This window comes from Passer domesticus, chromosome 3, assembly GCF_036417665.1.
Source record: "Passer domesticus isolate bPasDom1 chromosome 3, bPasDom1.hap1, whole genome shotgun sequence".
Lineage (NCBI taxonomy): Eukaryota > Metazoa > Chordata > Aves > Passeriformes > Passeridae > Passer > Passer domesticus.
The window spans coordinates 3898512-3914367 of NC_087476.1; the positions used below are offsets into that span (position 1 = coordinate 3898512).

Genomic DNA, 15856 nt, shown 5'->3' on the forward strand with positions numbered 1-15856 from the left:
AATCATGTCCCTAAATGCCACAGCTGTCTCTCTTTTAAATCTTTCAGAGACGGGGACTCCATCACTGCCCTGGGCGCCCTGTTTTAATGCCTGACCACCCTTTCCATGAAGAAATTTCTCCTGATGTCCAACCTGACCATCCCCTGGCACAGCCTGAGGCTGTTTTGTCACATCCTGTCCCTGTTCCCTGGGAGCAGAGCCTGATCCCCCCAGCTGTCCCTTCCTGTCAGGGAGCTGTGCAGAGCCACAAGGTCCTCCCTGAGCCTCCTTTTCTCCAGGCTGAGCCCCTTTCCAGCTCCCTCAGCTGCTCCTTGAAGCGTCCAAGCAATGACTGGATGTGGCACTCAGTGCTCTGGGCTGGGTGACAGGGTGGGGATCGGTCACAGGTTGGGCTCGATGACCTTGGAGATCTTTTCCAACCTTAATGATTCTGTGATTAAGTGTCCTCAGTCTTCTAAGGCATTCAAGTGTAAAATCAAACATGGTAAATAAGATTAGGCTGGTAAGAAGGATTAGGGGAGGGGGTTTCCAAGGATGCAACAGCAAATTTTTGTGTAATACTGCACGTGGGTGTAATAGAGAGACATTCTGCCTCTTTCCATAAGACTGTTGCACCTGTTTATTTAGCACTTATTGCCTTCTTTATATAAAGACACATGTCACCTCTAGTTAATTACACACTTCGCATGTTGAGAACAGCAGACACATCTACAGCACTTGGAGTAAAACTTGTTTTCTTTCTTGGCTGTTCATTCCCATGGTTTTCTGCAGTCCCACGAGGTCCTTGTCACACTTCTGTGCAGCACTTCCATCCTCGGCGAGGGCAGAGCCCCTCTTGCTCTTGCAGACATCTGACCTCTGGGGGCACACAATGGCCCCCCTCATCTTGGCAGATGTGGAAGTTGGATGTTGTGTCTGCAATTCAGAGGGTTAAAGTCAAACCAGGAAACCTGACACTGCCATCCAAACAATGTCATACACGAAAATTGTTGGGAAGTTGTGTTTACTGTGTCTTCAAAAGCAAAGACACAAAAATGAGCTTTGGGGCTTATCACAGCACTTTTGTAAAAGAAGGAATTTGTGTCCCACCAGCTTGAAAAAGCATTAACTGAGGGAGGGGTATTGTAGAGCTGTGAAAAAAATGAATGCAGAATGACTACATTTCAAGTAGGTGGCACTGAAAAAAATTGTGAGGGATGAGGTTTTAAAAGAAATTGAAGGAATTCCTAACCTGGAGGGAAAAATCCAGTAAGATCTATTAAACACAAGGGTGTCTAAATCTAAAAATCCTAAGCTGCAATTTCACGAAAGCCAGAATAATATATTAAAAAATGTAATTATATGGTTGTGTTCACTTTACAAACACAGAGTAACTGCAAGGAAATATCCACTTCTGGCCACGGACAGATCCAGGATACTGGATCAGAGGAACTTTAGGATTAGCACAGTTGTTTCTGAAGTATATACTCATGAATGTTTTATGCTGAGGATTATCTATCGAGGAGCACCAAAACCAAGCAATTCTGTGAAGATTCAGATAAAATAACAGGGAAAAGATCAGTTGGCACCTATTAAGCACGGCAGAGTGGGTGCAGCCAAATAGGAAGATTTACCAAGGAAAGAGGACTCTCTTGTGGGCCAAAACTTCTATTTTATTTCCCCAGATGGAGGCAGAGCTTTGGTTATTTTAGCCAGCCCCGAAGACTCCACACTGATGTCAGTGGAGGAACACACAGGTCCATCTTTGTACCTGGAAAGAGATGGCTTAGACCCTGTGCCTGGAAATGTCCAAGGCCAGACTGGATGGGGTTTGGAGCAACCTGGGCTAGTGGAAGGTGTCCCTGCCCATGGCAGGGGGTGGAACTGGATGAGTTCACCGTGAGATGATGGATTCGAGCTCCCTTCCAACCCAAACCATTCTGCGATTCTATGAATTGGAGGCAAAGTTTGTTTTGCTGAGTTCCCCCCAGATTTTGCCCTCCTGGCAGGGCTCCCACACGTACCAACACAGCAGGTCCTCCGGCGCCGATAGCAAGTCCCAAAGGCAGCAAAGGGCTCTGGGCAGGATTTCAGGTGGAAGCAGTATCCGTGGTATTCCAAACAACGCAAGGTGTCCCTGGGCAAGCCGAGACCTACGGGGGGAATGGGATTCCCAGCTGTGCTGCAGGATCAGTCCATTCTCATCTCCATCCCTCCTGATGAAACCCCACAGACCCCGGTTAGGAATCTGACATAAATACCCCCAAAACCCAGAAGTTTTGAGGAACTCATGGGACCTCAGAGCATTTCAAGGAAGGTTTGTTGTACAACCGGAGTGAAACATAGAGGTTGATGGCAATTTTATGAACATATCCTGGCCATTTGTGCTATAATGGGAAGGAGCAGCCCAGTCTTGGATGCTTCTGAGTTCTGGGACTGCAGCGCTGCAGGGACATGCAAAGGACAGCATGATCACCATGTGCTCTGAAGATAAAATAATGGCTTTTAAAAACCCCCAAAAGCAGGATCTGGCTCAATTAACAGGAACAAGCAGTTTGCCCAGTCCCTTCTTTCTCTGGAAGCCTTTCTTCAAGGTGAGGAGGTTCATTAAGCATGAAGAGCATGTAGGATAAAAACACAATCAGAAGATGAGTCAGTGCAGCAGAAGGGCTGAGGAAGGGGAACCAGAATATTCAGACAGCTGAAGTCAGTGGTGAAGTTCAACCTGAACAATACCAGGGAACACCTCTGCTCTCTCTACAGTACACAGAAGAGACAATTTTTAACCCTGCGGTTAGAAGAGGAGGTGATTTCCATGGTGCCACCATCCAATAGTGCCACAAAAGACATTTCAAAGATGGACCCAACACCTGGCAGAATCTTGTGTGGGGAGGTTCTGGTGTGACACCTGCTCACCATTCTGCTTCTAGACTGAGAAACAGGGAACGGCTCTAAGAAAAGGAGCTGAGGAGAACACTCTGCACCACCACAGGAGCCAGCTGTACCTCCTGCACAGGCAAACCCCAGCGTGGGGCTTGGCCCTTACCTGGAACAGCCTGGAGGAGGAAAAGAAGAAGAGCCATGAGGCAGGAGAAGAGCTTCATGGTGGAAGGTCTCAGCTGCAGTGTGGAGACAGGGACACAATGCCAGAACCTTTGAGCAGGGGAGGAGGGAGCACTCTGGCATTTATAGGGCAGTGGGAACCCCTGTGGCTGTCTGGGGAACCTTGGCAGGGGTGGCAGGGGAAGGCAGCGGGTACAGCCTGACCTCTGCACGTGGCTAAACCTGAACAATGGCTCAGGGGCACAAAAACAAGGGGACAAAGAGCTGTGCCTGCCTGCCTGGCCACTGGGAAGGCTGCTGGGAGGGCCCCTTATCAATATGGATCCACCCAGAGAGCATCATTAACTTGAAATGTCAATGTGGCTGGTAATGGGTTATCTGGAGGAAATTAAGCCATTGTTTGGTGGGAGAGAAGGCAGCTGGAATATGATAGAATCATCATGGAATCATAGAACAGTTTGGGTTGGAAAGGACTTTAGAGATCATCCAGTCCAAGCCCCTGCCATGGGCAGGGACAGCTTTCACTATCCCAGGTTACTCCAAGCCCCATCCAGCCTGGCCTTGGACAGTTCCAGGGATCCAGCGGCAGCCACAGCTTCTCTTGACAACAAAAAATATCTGATCCTGCTACTTGTCCTGTGATGCAACATCTGTTCCCAAGATAAAGAAATAAATTATTATGATCATTCCATAGACAAACATATAAAATAGTTGTATTTTTTTCTGTGAAAGGTGCTGTGAAGAAAAAAAAAAAGTGGTCTAGTGGAAGGTCTTCCTTTCCATGTCAGAGGGTTGGAATGAGATGATTTTTCAGATCCTTTTCATCCCAAACCCTTCTGCCATTCCATGTTGCTATGATACATGAAGTGCAGATTATCAGTCACCAGCAGCACCTTCAACTTTGGAGGTGCACAAAGAGCACATGACAAGTGAAATTAATGAGTTTGCCTCAGCATTCCTCTGTACAGAGTTTGAATGATATCAACAGACAAGTGGAAGTGGCAGCTGACAGCTCAGGTTCTCCCTCCATCATTTACTTCAGCCTCTTTCTGTACACGGTATTTATTGATGTTGTTCTGACCCAGCAGCCTCGATATCAACAGTACAAAATGCAAACCTCCCCCTCAGCCATGTGCATTGTTCTCTGTCTGCCTCCCTGCTTTCTTTGTTTGCTTTCCGCTGTAAATTTGCGGGTGCCATCCAGTCCTGAAGGAGAGGTGTTTGTGTCCATTTCCAGGTACTCCAGGGACAGGGATGAAACAAAAGCTGCAACAAAAGCCCTTCAGCTGGCTCAGGTTCCCTCTGAACCAAAGGGATCCTAGCTGAGATATTCATCTCAGCTCTTAAGATCTGTCGTTGTACTTTGTCACACTGGAGCAGACACTCGGCTTTCTCAACAATTATTTTTTACATCACAAAAAAAATGGTCATGTTCTGTAGCGATGACCTGGAAATGTTTGTCTTTTAAAATTTTATCTCCGTGGGAGGTGAAGTACAAATTTAAAACCTTAAGTGTGTTAACAATAGTGGAAGAGGAGTGACTGCCCAGTAATTTCACATTCAAAATCCCTCTCCATAATTTCCAGAATGTTTTCACTATCAGACCACAAGTGCTCATACAATCACAGTCCCCTTCAAATTAGGATCAGAAATTATCCAAGGAAAAACCCCAACTCTTTCAAGTACCGTCTCAGTCTGCCTTGTTGCCTCTGCACTTTCTTTGCTCTTTTTTGTTCTCCTCCTTTCCCAGGTTACTTTCCCAGGTTATTCCAGGTGTTTTATATGGATCACAAAAGAAATGCTCACACATAGTGGAAGTTCTGCCCCTTGCCTAAGGATCTCTTGTGAGGAGCTGCTGAGGGAGCTGGGAAAGGGGCTCAGTCTGGAGAAAAGGAGGCTCAGGGGGGACCTTGTGGCTCTGCACAACTCCCTGACAGGAGGGGACAGCCAGGGGTGGGTCAGGATCCTCTCCCAATAAAAAAAAGGGACAGAGCAATAGGAATCACCACAAATTGCACCAGGGGAGGTTTAGATTGGAAATTAGGAAAAATGCCTTCACAGAAAGCTGTGTCCAGCCCTGGCACAGCTGCCCAGGGCAGTGGTGAAGTCCCCACCCCTGGAGGGTTTTGCTGATCTGGCCTGGGACTCACACCCTTTGAGTAAGGGAGTTTTTATGACAAGGGAAGACTTCTCATTCATTTTGAAGTTTTCAGTCACGGCACAGCTCTGAAAATAATACCTGGGATGCTAAATTTATGGGAAACATCTGCTTTCCCAGAGCACTTAACCAGATTTGTGTTGTGGCAATGTAAATCAGCAGGATTTGACTGCAGTTGGGCTGAAGTGGTCCTAGAACTGGCTGAAAACCTGACTTTATTTACAACATTGTGAGCAGCAAGTGACAGAGTGGGATGGATGAGGAAAGGTGCCACTGGGGGTGGTCAGCAGGGAAAAATATGGGGGGGAAATCTAACAGCAACCATTGGGGTTGAATAAGCAAAACCTTTGGGCTGTGGAGGAAAAAACACTGTATTTCCAGGAAGGAAACAAGCCGAATTTCCAGCCTGGCCTTGGGATGGAGGATTCTCCACTGAACTAAATTAATCTCCAGCCTGATTTACAGCTCATGAGCTGGTTCCTGGCTCCCTCTTGTGGGAAAAGGTGCTGGAGGGAGGGAGTGACCTCGTGGTGCAGGGTTTGCTCTGGTGGAAAGGTAAAAGCAAGAGGAAATGCCTCTTTACTCCATCCTCAGCACTGGTAATCCCCAGGGAAAATGTCTGGTGATTATTGATATGTTTAGACAGCAGGGATGGGATTTGGTTTCAGACAAATTTTACAGATCAATCGAATTTTTTGGAGGGAGTTTCTTATATTCAGGGTAAGTGTTTAACTATGAAGTTAATATTTCCTAACTTCATATAATTTTATAACATTTCTATAGCTTTAAAAGTCTCTATAACTATAGTAATACTGAGAGCTCTGCCTCAGGAGAGGCTGAGCCAGGGAGGATTTTCCTGGGGCTTTGCCCATTGCACTGCTGGCCACAGCCCCTGCCTGTATTGCCCCTCTCCAGACACCCTGGTACCCAGCAGACTGTCTCCAGCATGTCTCCATGGGGTGGGAATGAAGCTGGGAATGGAGTTGGAGAGGGCTAAGGAAGGCTTCACTTCCTTACTGATACTGCTGTCCATGGCAGCCTTGCCCCAAGCACCCATGAGGAAAGGACTGGGCAGCTGGAGCTGGTGGTGGACCTTGCCTGAAGTGGGGGGACATCCTGCCCTCCTTGCAGGAGCTCCAGGTGCCACTCCCAGCCAGCACAGGGCTGTGGCTGGGGCAGGACATCAGGAGCTGTGAATGGCCTGAGCCCACGTGTGCTCCACTTTACCAAAACCATTTCAGAGTCTACAGCCAAACCCACCTTGGGCTGTCCTGTGTTCCCCCCTGGGCCACCATCCTCCCTTGGAGCATCCCTGAGCGTGGTTCCTGCCCTCACTGACCCTGTAGGGCCTTTCATCCCTCCCCACACCTTCATCCTGCAGCCTGGGCTGGTCTCTGCAGCCGCCCTCCCCTCAGGTTGCCCCTCCTGCCACAGCCCTGCTGCTGGGGTGCAGGGACACCCTGGGGTGGTCGCCATGGAAAGGACATTCCCAGCGGCCAATCCCAGGCCCCTGGACCCCTCCATCCTGACCTCGTGGCGCAAGGGCAGCGCGTCTGACTCCAGATCAGAAGGTTGTGTGTTCAAATCACACCGGGGTCAGTCTGGGGCTCCGCTGGCACCCCTCTGCTTTTCTGGGGAGCTGTTCTGTGGGAGGGGGTCTTGGGCTGGGGGTGTGTATTCTATTTCCATCTGTTGGAGGTGGGGCAGGTATTTTCTGTTAATTGGGCAGCTTTTCTTTGTCTCTTCCACAACCAATCCAGGAAATATCTTCTGTTCATGAGCCAGTGAGTGTCATTGCATGGCTGAAAAATTACATAATCCCATTGGGAGATGCTCCACCCAGGGGGAGGAGCCAAGCATTCCTACCTGGATATAATCTGAGATTTGGCACACCACAGCAGCCTTTTGCACTGGATTCCCAGAGGAGCAGCTTTCTTCTCCACTGGATTCCCAGAGGAAGACCAGGCCCATCTACAGCTTCAGAGGAAAACTCCACCCTTGTACAGGATCCCTGCTCCAACAGAACCACAGCTGGCACTGCAGGAGGGCTGCAGCCACCATTTAATGGGACTGCCACCAACACCCTGAACCACAGGGGGTCAGGTCATATTCTGACTGTGGCAGTGGTTTGTTTTCTTTTTTTGTACTATTGCATTTGTATTTTTAATTTTCCTTGCAAAGAGCTGTTACTCCTATTCCCATATCTTTGCCTGAGAGCCCCTAATTTCAAAACTATAATAATTTGGAGGGAGGGGGTTTGCATTTTTCATTTCAAGGAAGGCTCCTGCCTTCCTTAGCAGACATCTGTCTTCTCAAACCAAGACAGAGGGGCAGGGCTCAGGGTGTAGGGGCATGGACTAGACTTTATGGGGAACATGATGCCCAGAGCTCTCCTTTGAGCAGGGAGCTGTGCTGGATGGAAATTATGGGTCAGGATGCAAGCAGGGAGGTTGTGTTGTGGTGGGTATAGGACATAATTTACCTCAAGAAGGAGTTAATGCCTTCCTCAGGAAAATGCAGGAAACTTTTTAACTCCGGGCTCAGTCACTTCTGGACATGCTTGCCTGGCAGGGTAACATGGGGTGCTATGGTCAGTCCAGGGGATATCTGGAGGGGAATCAAGAGCAATTACGCTGTGTGGGATTATAGAAATAGGGACAAGTTTCTGATGAACAACATGGAAAGATTTTTTTCAAGAATATTAAGAAAGACCATCTGGAAAGCTTTAGTCTGGGCAATCACAGCTTGGGATCTGCCTGAACACTATGGAAACAACCCCTAAGAAAGCCATGCCCAAAAGGAGCAAAGATGTGCAAATGACTGGAAGGCCAAGGATTTACCAAAGGCAGACCACCCAAGACCAAAATAATAGATTTCTTTGAAGAGATTATTTCTTTGGTAGTCAAATGGACCCTGAGGAACATAATTTATCTTGACTTTGGTTTCACCTCTGACAAGGTCTCCCAGACATGTCTCTGCAGCAGGACACACACAGAGCAGCTGAACTCAATCCAAAGAAAAATCAAGGGCCAGGACCAGGCACTGACAGGGTTGGGGTCAGTGTTGGTGGTCCAGGGGACCCTTCACTGCTGGATGCTGAGCTGGGAGTGGTTTAAGGCCTCTGTGATGGGAGCAGAGGCTGTTCCACAGAAGGAAGGACACGGCCAGCCTGGCAGGGACATGGGGATGACCAGGGGACAGGGCCAGTGGCGCAATGGACAACGCGCCTGACTACGGATCAGGAGATTGCAGGTTCGACTCCTGCCTGGCTCAACCCTTTTAGCCCATGGAAATTCCTCCTGCTCCCTTTCTGAGCACCTTCCTTCTCCTGCCCATTATCCATCCTTCCTCAAGCTCCTGAAGTTGTGTCCCACATGGGGCCCACACCAGAGCCAGGGACACCACAGCAAGTCCCAGAGCATAGATACCTCCTGAACTGCTGTCCCTGAGCCAGCATTCCCAGGATGTCCTGGCATCTCGTGTGCCCTGGTCCCAGCCCCCTCCAAGGCTCACACTGGTCTTGCTGCCCTTTGTCAGTGCCTTGCCAAGTTCTGCATGTGACAGCAATGGTCTCAGAGTAGGGCAAGGTCCAAGAGAAGCTTTGGAGCTGCCATCTTTGGAGTTATTTGAGGTTTGGCTACAACCTGATGCCAAAGACTGTTGTGCTCTGATTGGGGATTGGATCACCTGCTTCCCAGGGACCTTCTAAGATCAATTTCTCCTATATTTAATTAATTCTGTCACAAACCCACCCAGCGATGGGAAGCCCCCAGAGCTCCAGGAGGGCTGGGCCAGTGGCGCAATGGACAACGCGCCTGACTACGGATCAGGAGATTGCAGGTTCGACTCCTGCCTGGCTCGCAATTTTCCTGCCCACGGCCTGGCTGTCATATTGATGGTGACAGGGGACATCTTCCCCCATGGTGCCCTGCCTCTCTCTGGTGTTGTCCCTTCCCTTGAATCAGGGCAGGCTCTGACTGGACACACTGGCAAAAAAAATTCTCTGTGAGATGGTAAATCACCAAGAGAGGAGACCAGAGAGGTTGTGGCCTCTACATCCTTGTAGATATTCAGAGTCTGAGCAGGCAGTCCTGAGAAGTCTGGACTGCAGACCGCCACATGTCATTTCCAACAAAAATCACTGAATCACTGTTATTTGATGTAAGAGTCCTGTTTCCATGTTCATTTTTTGCTTCATCCCACATTTGCACACTCATGGTGTTGTCATCACTGTTTTGTACCTTCACTGTGTCTGTGGTTTGGGCCAGGAAGGTTTAAGGTGTCCATGTGCAGGGTACCCCACCACAATTGGCCATCAAGCAAGATCTTGCTACAGCTCACCTGCCCATCCCTCTGTCACCAGGCTGGAGCAAGTGGACATGGCCTTGGGCTAAGCTTTCTCCTCCATTGGGCACCACAGAGAGTTCTATAAGGCCTGGGAAATTTAACCACACATCCCATAGGAAGGCAAGATGTGCCCTCCAGCCCTCCAGAGCAGCTGAGCTGAGCCTGGAGCTCAGCAGAGGCATCTCCTCTCCTGGGTGGTGGAACCAGTGGGACCACAAGTGAGGAGGGCAAGGCTGACATGGAATGGGCAGGGGGGAGCAAGGTGAGATCCTGCCACTTCCCTTTAACCACCAATAAATCCATGTGGTCCTGAAGTGAGGACAGCAGGTGGGATCAGAGCCTGGGGCCAGTTGCTCAGTGGATCATGAACGCATCTAACTACGGATCAGGAGTCTGCAGGTTTAAGTCCTGCCTGGTGGTGGAGGTGACAAGGGACAGCTGTCTTCCTGAGGTCTTTAACCTTCCAGGCTTTTTTTCTCTCCAACATCACCATCTCAGGAACATCATTTTGTGACATCAAAGCTGTGAGCAGGGCACTGCTTACAGAGCAGAACTTGGCAAGGCACTGACAAAGGGCAGCAAGACCAGTGTGAGCCTTGGAGGGGGCTGGGACCAGGGCACACCAGGTGCCAGGACATCCTGGGAGTGCTGGCTCAGGGACAGCAGTTCAGGAGGTATCTATGCTCTGTTTTGGGATTTGCTGTGATGTCCCTGGCTCTGGTGTGGGCCCTGTGTGGGACACAACTTCAGGAGCTTGAGGGAGGATGGATGATGGGCAGGAGAAGGAGGGTGCTCATAAAGGGAGCAGGAGGAATTTCCATGGGCTAAAAGGGTTGAGCCAGGCAGGAGTCGAACCTGCAATCTCCTGATCCGTAGTCAGGCGCGTTGTCCATTGCGCCACTGGCCCTGTCCCCTGGTCATCCCCATGTCCCTGCCAGGCTGGCCGTGTCCTTCCCTCTGTGGAACATCCTCTGCTCCCATCACAGAGGCCTTAAACCTCTCCCAGCTCAGCATCCAGCAGTGAAGGGTCCCCTGGACCACCAACACTGACCCCAACCCTCTCAGTGCCTGGTCCTGGCCCTTGATTTGCCTTTGGGTTGAGCTCAGCTGCTCTGTGTGTGTGTCCTGCTGCAGGGACACATCTGGGAGACCTTGTCAGAGGTGAAACCAAAGTCAAGACAAATGATGTTCCTCAGTGTCCATTTGGCCATTGAGGAAGGAATTGTATTGTCTCAGTGTTCTGCCCTTGGGAAGTCCATGGTCCCTGTCTCCAGCCATCATCACATTCTTCCTTCATTTCAGGAACATTCTCACCTGGCCTCTGAGGTGGAATGGACCAGACTCTTCTTTTTTACTCTTTTCTTGAAGAAACTCCTCGTGGTGTTCATCGGAACCTCTCTCCATTTCCATCTCTTACACTGAACCATTGTTCTTAAACACTCCAGGACTGACTGTGCCACCTCACTGGTCTTACGGGGAAACATCACATGGAGATAAGTCCAGGTGCCCCAGGAGCAACTGAGCCTGCAGTTGTGAAGCTTTTTCTTCTTTTCTGAGAAAGCCTTCACTCCCTTCAGCTTCCTCATGAGGCAAAGTGCAGCAGACACCCACCACACCTCCCTGCTTTGTCCTGCACTCTGGGTATGACCAGTGCCCTGTGAATCATGGGTTTGATATCCATGCATCTTCCAGGTGAATGGGGCTTCTGTCCCCAGGGAGGTGCTGGCCTGTGGAGTTTTTGGGTTTTTTTGTTAAGGTTGGGATTAAATGTGTGAGATGGAATTTCATGTTTGGACCCAGATGTTTATTAGTTTTTATCTATATTATAGTTTTACAAGCAGTGAGTTCTACAGTATCTTATTTTAACAAGCTAAAAATGAAGTTGTATTTCTCTCTGTCTCTCTCTAAGGTTTTTTAAGGATAAACTGTTTAATTAAGCAATGACACAAATTTTTTTTATATTTGACTTAATAACTAACTACTTGTGGCTTGCAATGCTGGTTTTTTAAATCTAATTACACAATACTACTCAAACCTGTGAAGAAGAAGGTGAACAAGATGGACTAGCTTCTGCTCTAAAACCTCTATCTTTTTTATATACATTATTCTAAAACCTTACACTCTAAGTTTCCCACCACGTGATATTACACACTTCTATTCAAACTACACATCCATACTCCCAGCTCTATCATTTAATTTTGGAAGCTTTCTCCACAGCCTCAGGTCAAATGCAGTGTTCTCTTGGGGGTCAGTGCCTGTCAGCACACAAAGTCTAAAATTCTTAGTAACCAGGGTTCCCACACTGGGCCACCATTTTTCCTGTCCCTCTGGAGACACCACATCCAGGAGTCTGTTTCTCCTGGGAGAGGCTCTGCAGGGCTGCTCTGGGCAGTGGCCATTTTTGTCCTTCTTCCTGTGAAGTATCTCATTCAGAGCCCTCTCTGTTTGGCAAGGCAAGGCAGGCAATGATGGTGCCACTCTTGTGTTAGGTGAAACAAAATTCCCATTCCCTCAAAGAAGACCCCAAATTCCAGGATGATATTTGAGGGGAAAACATCCCACCCCTGACCTCGTGGCGCAATGGCAGCGCGTCTGACTCCAGATCAGAAGGCTGTGTGTTCAAATCACACCGGGGTCAGGATGTCCCCTCTGTGGGGATGTGAGATGGGCATTTCCTGCACATTTCCTTTTGCCCTCCCACTCTGTAACTCTGTACCCCAAATTCCTGCTGAAGGGCAGTGGATGAGCCATGGCAGAGTGGTCTTTCCTTGCTGGGTGAGTGTTCAAAGTATCTTCAGAGTTATGCTTCTTCAAAATGCAACTTCAGCTTTCCCTTATCCTATGCTGGCAAAGCTGACAGGAATAGGGGGCATCCCAGATGTGGCTTCATGTCAGGGTATCAATTCTTCTGGTCCCAAATGCCTTTGGAAAGGCAAGGAACTGTTAAGGGGTATAAGATTCCTTTATACGTTCTTCCTCCGGTTGAATAATCCCAATTTCTCCCCATCTCTTTTCACATCCCCCCATATCCAACTCCATGAACACCTTGATGGCTCTCACTGAACTTGCTTCACTGTGTCAGTGAGGTTTTTTTTTTTATTCTGTTGAAACACCTGGCTGTGGGGAGCCTAAGCTGAACCATCAGGACTGGTCATCAGGATCTTTAACTCTCTGCTTAGTCTTCTCTTGATTCCCCATGGTGAGATGGACAGAGAGGATGGAGGGCTGGAAAAAAGGCTTGAATCTGTAGGAAGGACCTTATATGAGTTGTAATTCATAAAAAGTAGTTGAACTCCTTTAAGGGCTCTTTCAAGGTGAATTTTAAAATATATAAACAGGAGACATACTGAGATAAGACAATGGACCAGTAACAAATACAAGAACCTAAGATCCCTCATTCCATAACTCCTGGAGTGCCACCAAAGGGTTGAGTGAGCAGGGATTTCCTCAAGATGTCGCTGCCTCACTGCTTTTAATGTCACAGAATTATCGAGGTTGGAAAAGACCTCCAAGATCATTAAGTCAAAAGTCCTTGTCTTTGGCTCTGTCTCCAAAATGTGATTTTCTGTCCCTTTGACTTCTCAGAATGGAAAGAAAATCAGGTATTTCCTTTTGAAAGTCTTCCACACATGAAAAAGGTCCAAATATTTCAATTCCCAAGATGGTGCTGTTGGGACAACTGTCACTCTCTTGAAAGGATATCTGGTAGGAAGCATTATTCTTGTAGACTTCCCATCAGAAGTATTTTCACTGCAGGCAACAGGAACAGTTTAACATTTCATTTAAAAAAATGCTGAGCTTAAAACTATTCTCACTTTTCAAAGGACCAAACTCTTAAGACTGCTGAAAGCTTTATTTATTTATTTTTTTTAAGCAGAAACATTTTGAATCACAATCTAGGGAAGGCGTCCCTGCCCATGACAGGGGTGTTGGAATGAAAGGATCTTCAAGGTCCCCTTTCAATCCAAACCATTTGATGATTCTGTGAAGAGCCTGGTGATGAGGTTTAATCAAAGGGACACTTCAACAGAGAGTGGAACTTGTTTCCAATTCAAGAAAAGTTGTCATAAGCTACTTAATAGCCAATATTGTTTCATAATCTTGAGACTCTCCAAGTGTTTCCAGTTAAAATAGTCTGTCTTGCATAAACAAGGAAATCTTTGAGGCTGCATCAAATGGGGAAATGTGAGAGAGAAGGGCTTAAAATAGTCCATGTTGCTGTAAATTCCTGTAACAAATTATCTTTCCTATATAACTTTATTTTCCAGTGAAAATCCAGTTCTCAGGGAATTGTGATCAGCCCTATCAAGGTCTGTTACACAAAGCAGTTTACTCTGAATATTGACTTAGAAGTAGCTTGACCAGAGGAGGATGTGAAACCTGAAGCTGTGACTCCTTCACACAGTGACTGATTGGGTTCAGTTCTGGACTTTTTGTGTCTGGTGGAAATGTTTTTTTCTGTAGAAACTTGAAGTATGCTTTGTCAGGCAGCAAGGTTGTTTGTTTTGGTTTGGTTTGGTTTTTTTTTTTTTCTTTTTTTTTTTTTGGTTTTTGTTTTGGGTTTTTTTTTGTTTGTTTGGTTTTTTGTTTTCATTTTTTTGTTGTTGTTGTTTTTTGTTTGTTTGTTTTTTTTTTCTGTCTGTATAAGCAACAGTGTCACTCTTATGTCACCAGGCTTCCTTCTAGAATGATCCCATGACTGTTTTGGAAGCTGAAGTTTTGTTTTCATTTCTCGCCACCCTGTTGGTTCAAGTCTCAGTGTCCAAGCTGAGGACAAGGTCACATCTCCCTGTGAGTGACCAAGGAAAGGTTGTTTTTGGTCTGCTGGAGCTTTCTAAGGATAAAGACCACAGAAACACAGAATGGAAAAGGCTGGAAGGCACCACTGGAGGTCATTTGGCCCAACCTCCCGCTCAAGCAGGCTCGTCCTAGAAGACACAGAAGACACAGGATTGTGTCCAAACAATTCTGTAATATCTACAGTGAGGGAGATTCCACACCATTTCTGGGCAACTTGTATGTCCTCCTGTTTGTGGAGGGAGGCTCATTCCATGCCAAAAAAAAAGATTTTTAACCTTCTTTCCATCAGCACTTGAACCAATCAATGAAGTGACTGCTGGAGAAGTGATGGAGGATGACAGAAGTGATGGATAAACCTATTAACATTTTTTTTTTTAATTAACATTTAGGTACCAGGAAGAATTTCTTCATGGAAAGGGTGGTCAGGAGTTGGAAGGGGCTGTTCAGGGAGGTGGTGGAGCTTCCATCCCTGGAAGAGTCCATGGAATTACTGGACGTGGCACTCAGTGCTCTGACAAGATGGTGATTGGTCACAGATTGGACTCAGTGGTCTGGGAGCTCTTTTCCAACCTAAATAATTCAGTAATTCTGTGATTCTAACAGACTTTGTGTCTCTCATTTCCTCTGGCCAAGCCTGTCCCTGGTGCTCTCATCTCTTCCCTGTTTACATCTACACCTCACTCCTGCCTTAGTGTGGAGCAGGATGAGGGTACGAGGGCTGTGATTGCTCAATCTTCCATGTGGGGACAAATTTTTATAAATATCTTCAGCAATGGCATGGAAAAAAAAAAAAAAACCCAAAGAGTGGAGTTTTGGCAATTTTATTCCAGTTATTTAAAAGCCACACTGACAGCAGTAAACTTCATAAAATTGAACAAGTGGGAAAATATATAACAGAAGTTCTCGGGGGTAATGGATTTAGAGGAAAATAACCCAGGTTGTGGTACTGGGTAATTTCTTTCCCAATGTACATTTTGTTGGCAGCATGTGGCTGTTATTTATCTTTCTCTGCAATCAGGAGGTAGAAGGGTTTCAGCTTGCACACTGATATCTTTAGAATCAGGCCATAAACCAGTATGGGATGGATTATCAGCTAAGAATCTTCAAGAGAGAAATACTTCCTTGGATTTATTTCAGGGGAAAACAACAATAAAAAAGGCTCAAAGTAATTTCTTATCTCTATCTCTGTTGCAATCCCCAAGCCTAAAAATCGTTAAACTTATTTGTCATCAGATTCCAGACCTTGATTCATAATTAATTTCTTGTAAACTCTTTTTTCTATTTTTTCAGCTGTTTTGCCAGGTGCAGACCCAGGATGTACTCATGAGTGATTTTCAGGTTGCTGTCTTAGGAACTGGGTGAATATCAGAACAAATTCCAAGAAAACCTGGACAATGCACAGGGGCCACCAGCCTTGTGAGCAGACACCGACACTTGCAGTGGATGTAATCAAGAGTAAATTTTTAAAACTAATAAATGTCTAAATGAATACAAGCCAGAGCTCATCCT

General features: G+C 47.1%; 1 protein-coding gene, 2 long non-coding RNA genes and 5 other non-coding genes across 8 annotated transcripts; 5 read left to right on the forward strand and 3 right to left on the reverse strand.

Moving 5' to 3' along the window:
* Positions 1-527: 527 nt before the first annotated feature.
* Positions 528-3083, reverse strand: LOC135297853 (gallinacin-11-like). The gene is made up of 3 exons (XM_064415802.1): positions 3026-3083; positions 2004-2132; positions 528-915 (listed from the first exon to the last, which is right to left on the reverse strand). The coding sequence occupies exons 1-3, from the start codon at positions 3081-3083 to the stop codon at positions 788-790; spliced, it is 315 nt and encodes a 104-aa protein (XP_064271872.1). The 3' UTR covers positions 528-787.
* A 3644-nt stretch (positions 3084-6727) lies between these two features.
* Positions 6728-6799, forward strand: TRNAW-CCA (transfer RNA tryptophan (anticodon CCA)). Its single transcript has one exon. It is a non-coding gene; the product is annotated as a tRNA-Trp (tRNA).
* Positions 6800-6829: 30 nt separating this feature from the next.
* LOC135295836 (uncharacterized) lies at positions 6830-10038 on the reverse strand. Its single transcript, XR_010357905.1, has 3 exons — positions 9542-10038; positions 7683-7807; positions 6830-7211 (listed from the first exon to the last, which is right to left on the reverse strand). It is a non-coding gene; the product is annotated as an uncharacterized LOC135295836 (long non-coding RNA).
* On the forward strand, positions 8401-8473 carry TRNAR-ACG (transfer RNA arginine (anticodon ACG)). Its single transcript has one exon. It is a non-coding gene; the product is annotated as a tRNA-Arg (tRNA).
* On the forward strand, positions 8989-9061 carry TRNAR-ACG (transfer RNA arginine (anticodon ACG)). The gene has a single exon. It is a non-coding gene; the product is annotated as a tRNA-Arg (tRNA).
* A 62-nt stretch (positions 10039-10100) lies between the features above and the next one.
* LOC135295835 (uncharacterized) lies at positions 10101-15841 on the forward strand. Its single transcript, XR_010357904.1, has 3 exons — positions 10101-10221; positions 10993-11188; positions 15638-15841. It is a non-coding gene; the product is annotated as an uncharacterized LOC135295835 (long non-coding RNA).
* TRNAR-ACG (transfer RNA arginine (anticodon ACG)) lies at positions 10382-10454 on the reverse strand. Its single transcript has one exon. It is a non-coding gene; the product is annotated as a tRNA-Arg (tRNA).
* TRNAW-CCA (transfer RNA tryptophan (anticodon CCA)) lies at positions 12114-12185 on the forward strand. The gene has a single exon. It is a non-coding gene; the product is annotated as a tRNA-Trp (tRNA).
* Positions 15842-15856: the final 15 nt, after the last annotated feature.

Excerpts from the sequence above, each read along its gene's own strand:
- LOC135297853 (XM_064415802.1), bottom strand. The coding sequence starts at position 3,083 with ATGAAGCTCTTCTCCTGCCTCATGGCTCTTCTTCTTTTCCTCCTCCAG. Across the intron at positions 2,133-3,025 it reads CCTCCTCCAGGCTGTTCCAG|GTCTCGGCTTGCCCAGGGAC; the intron begins GTAAGGGCCAAG and ends TTCCCCCCGTAG. Across the intron at positions 916-2,003 it reads CCGGAGGACCTGCTGTGTTG|ACACAACATCCAACTTCCAC; the intron begins GTACGTGTGGGA and ends TCTGAATTGCAG.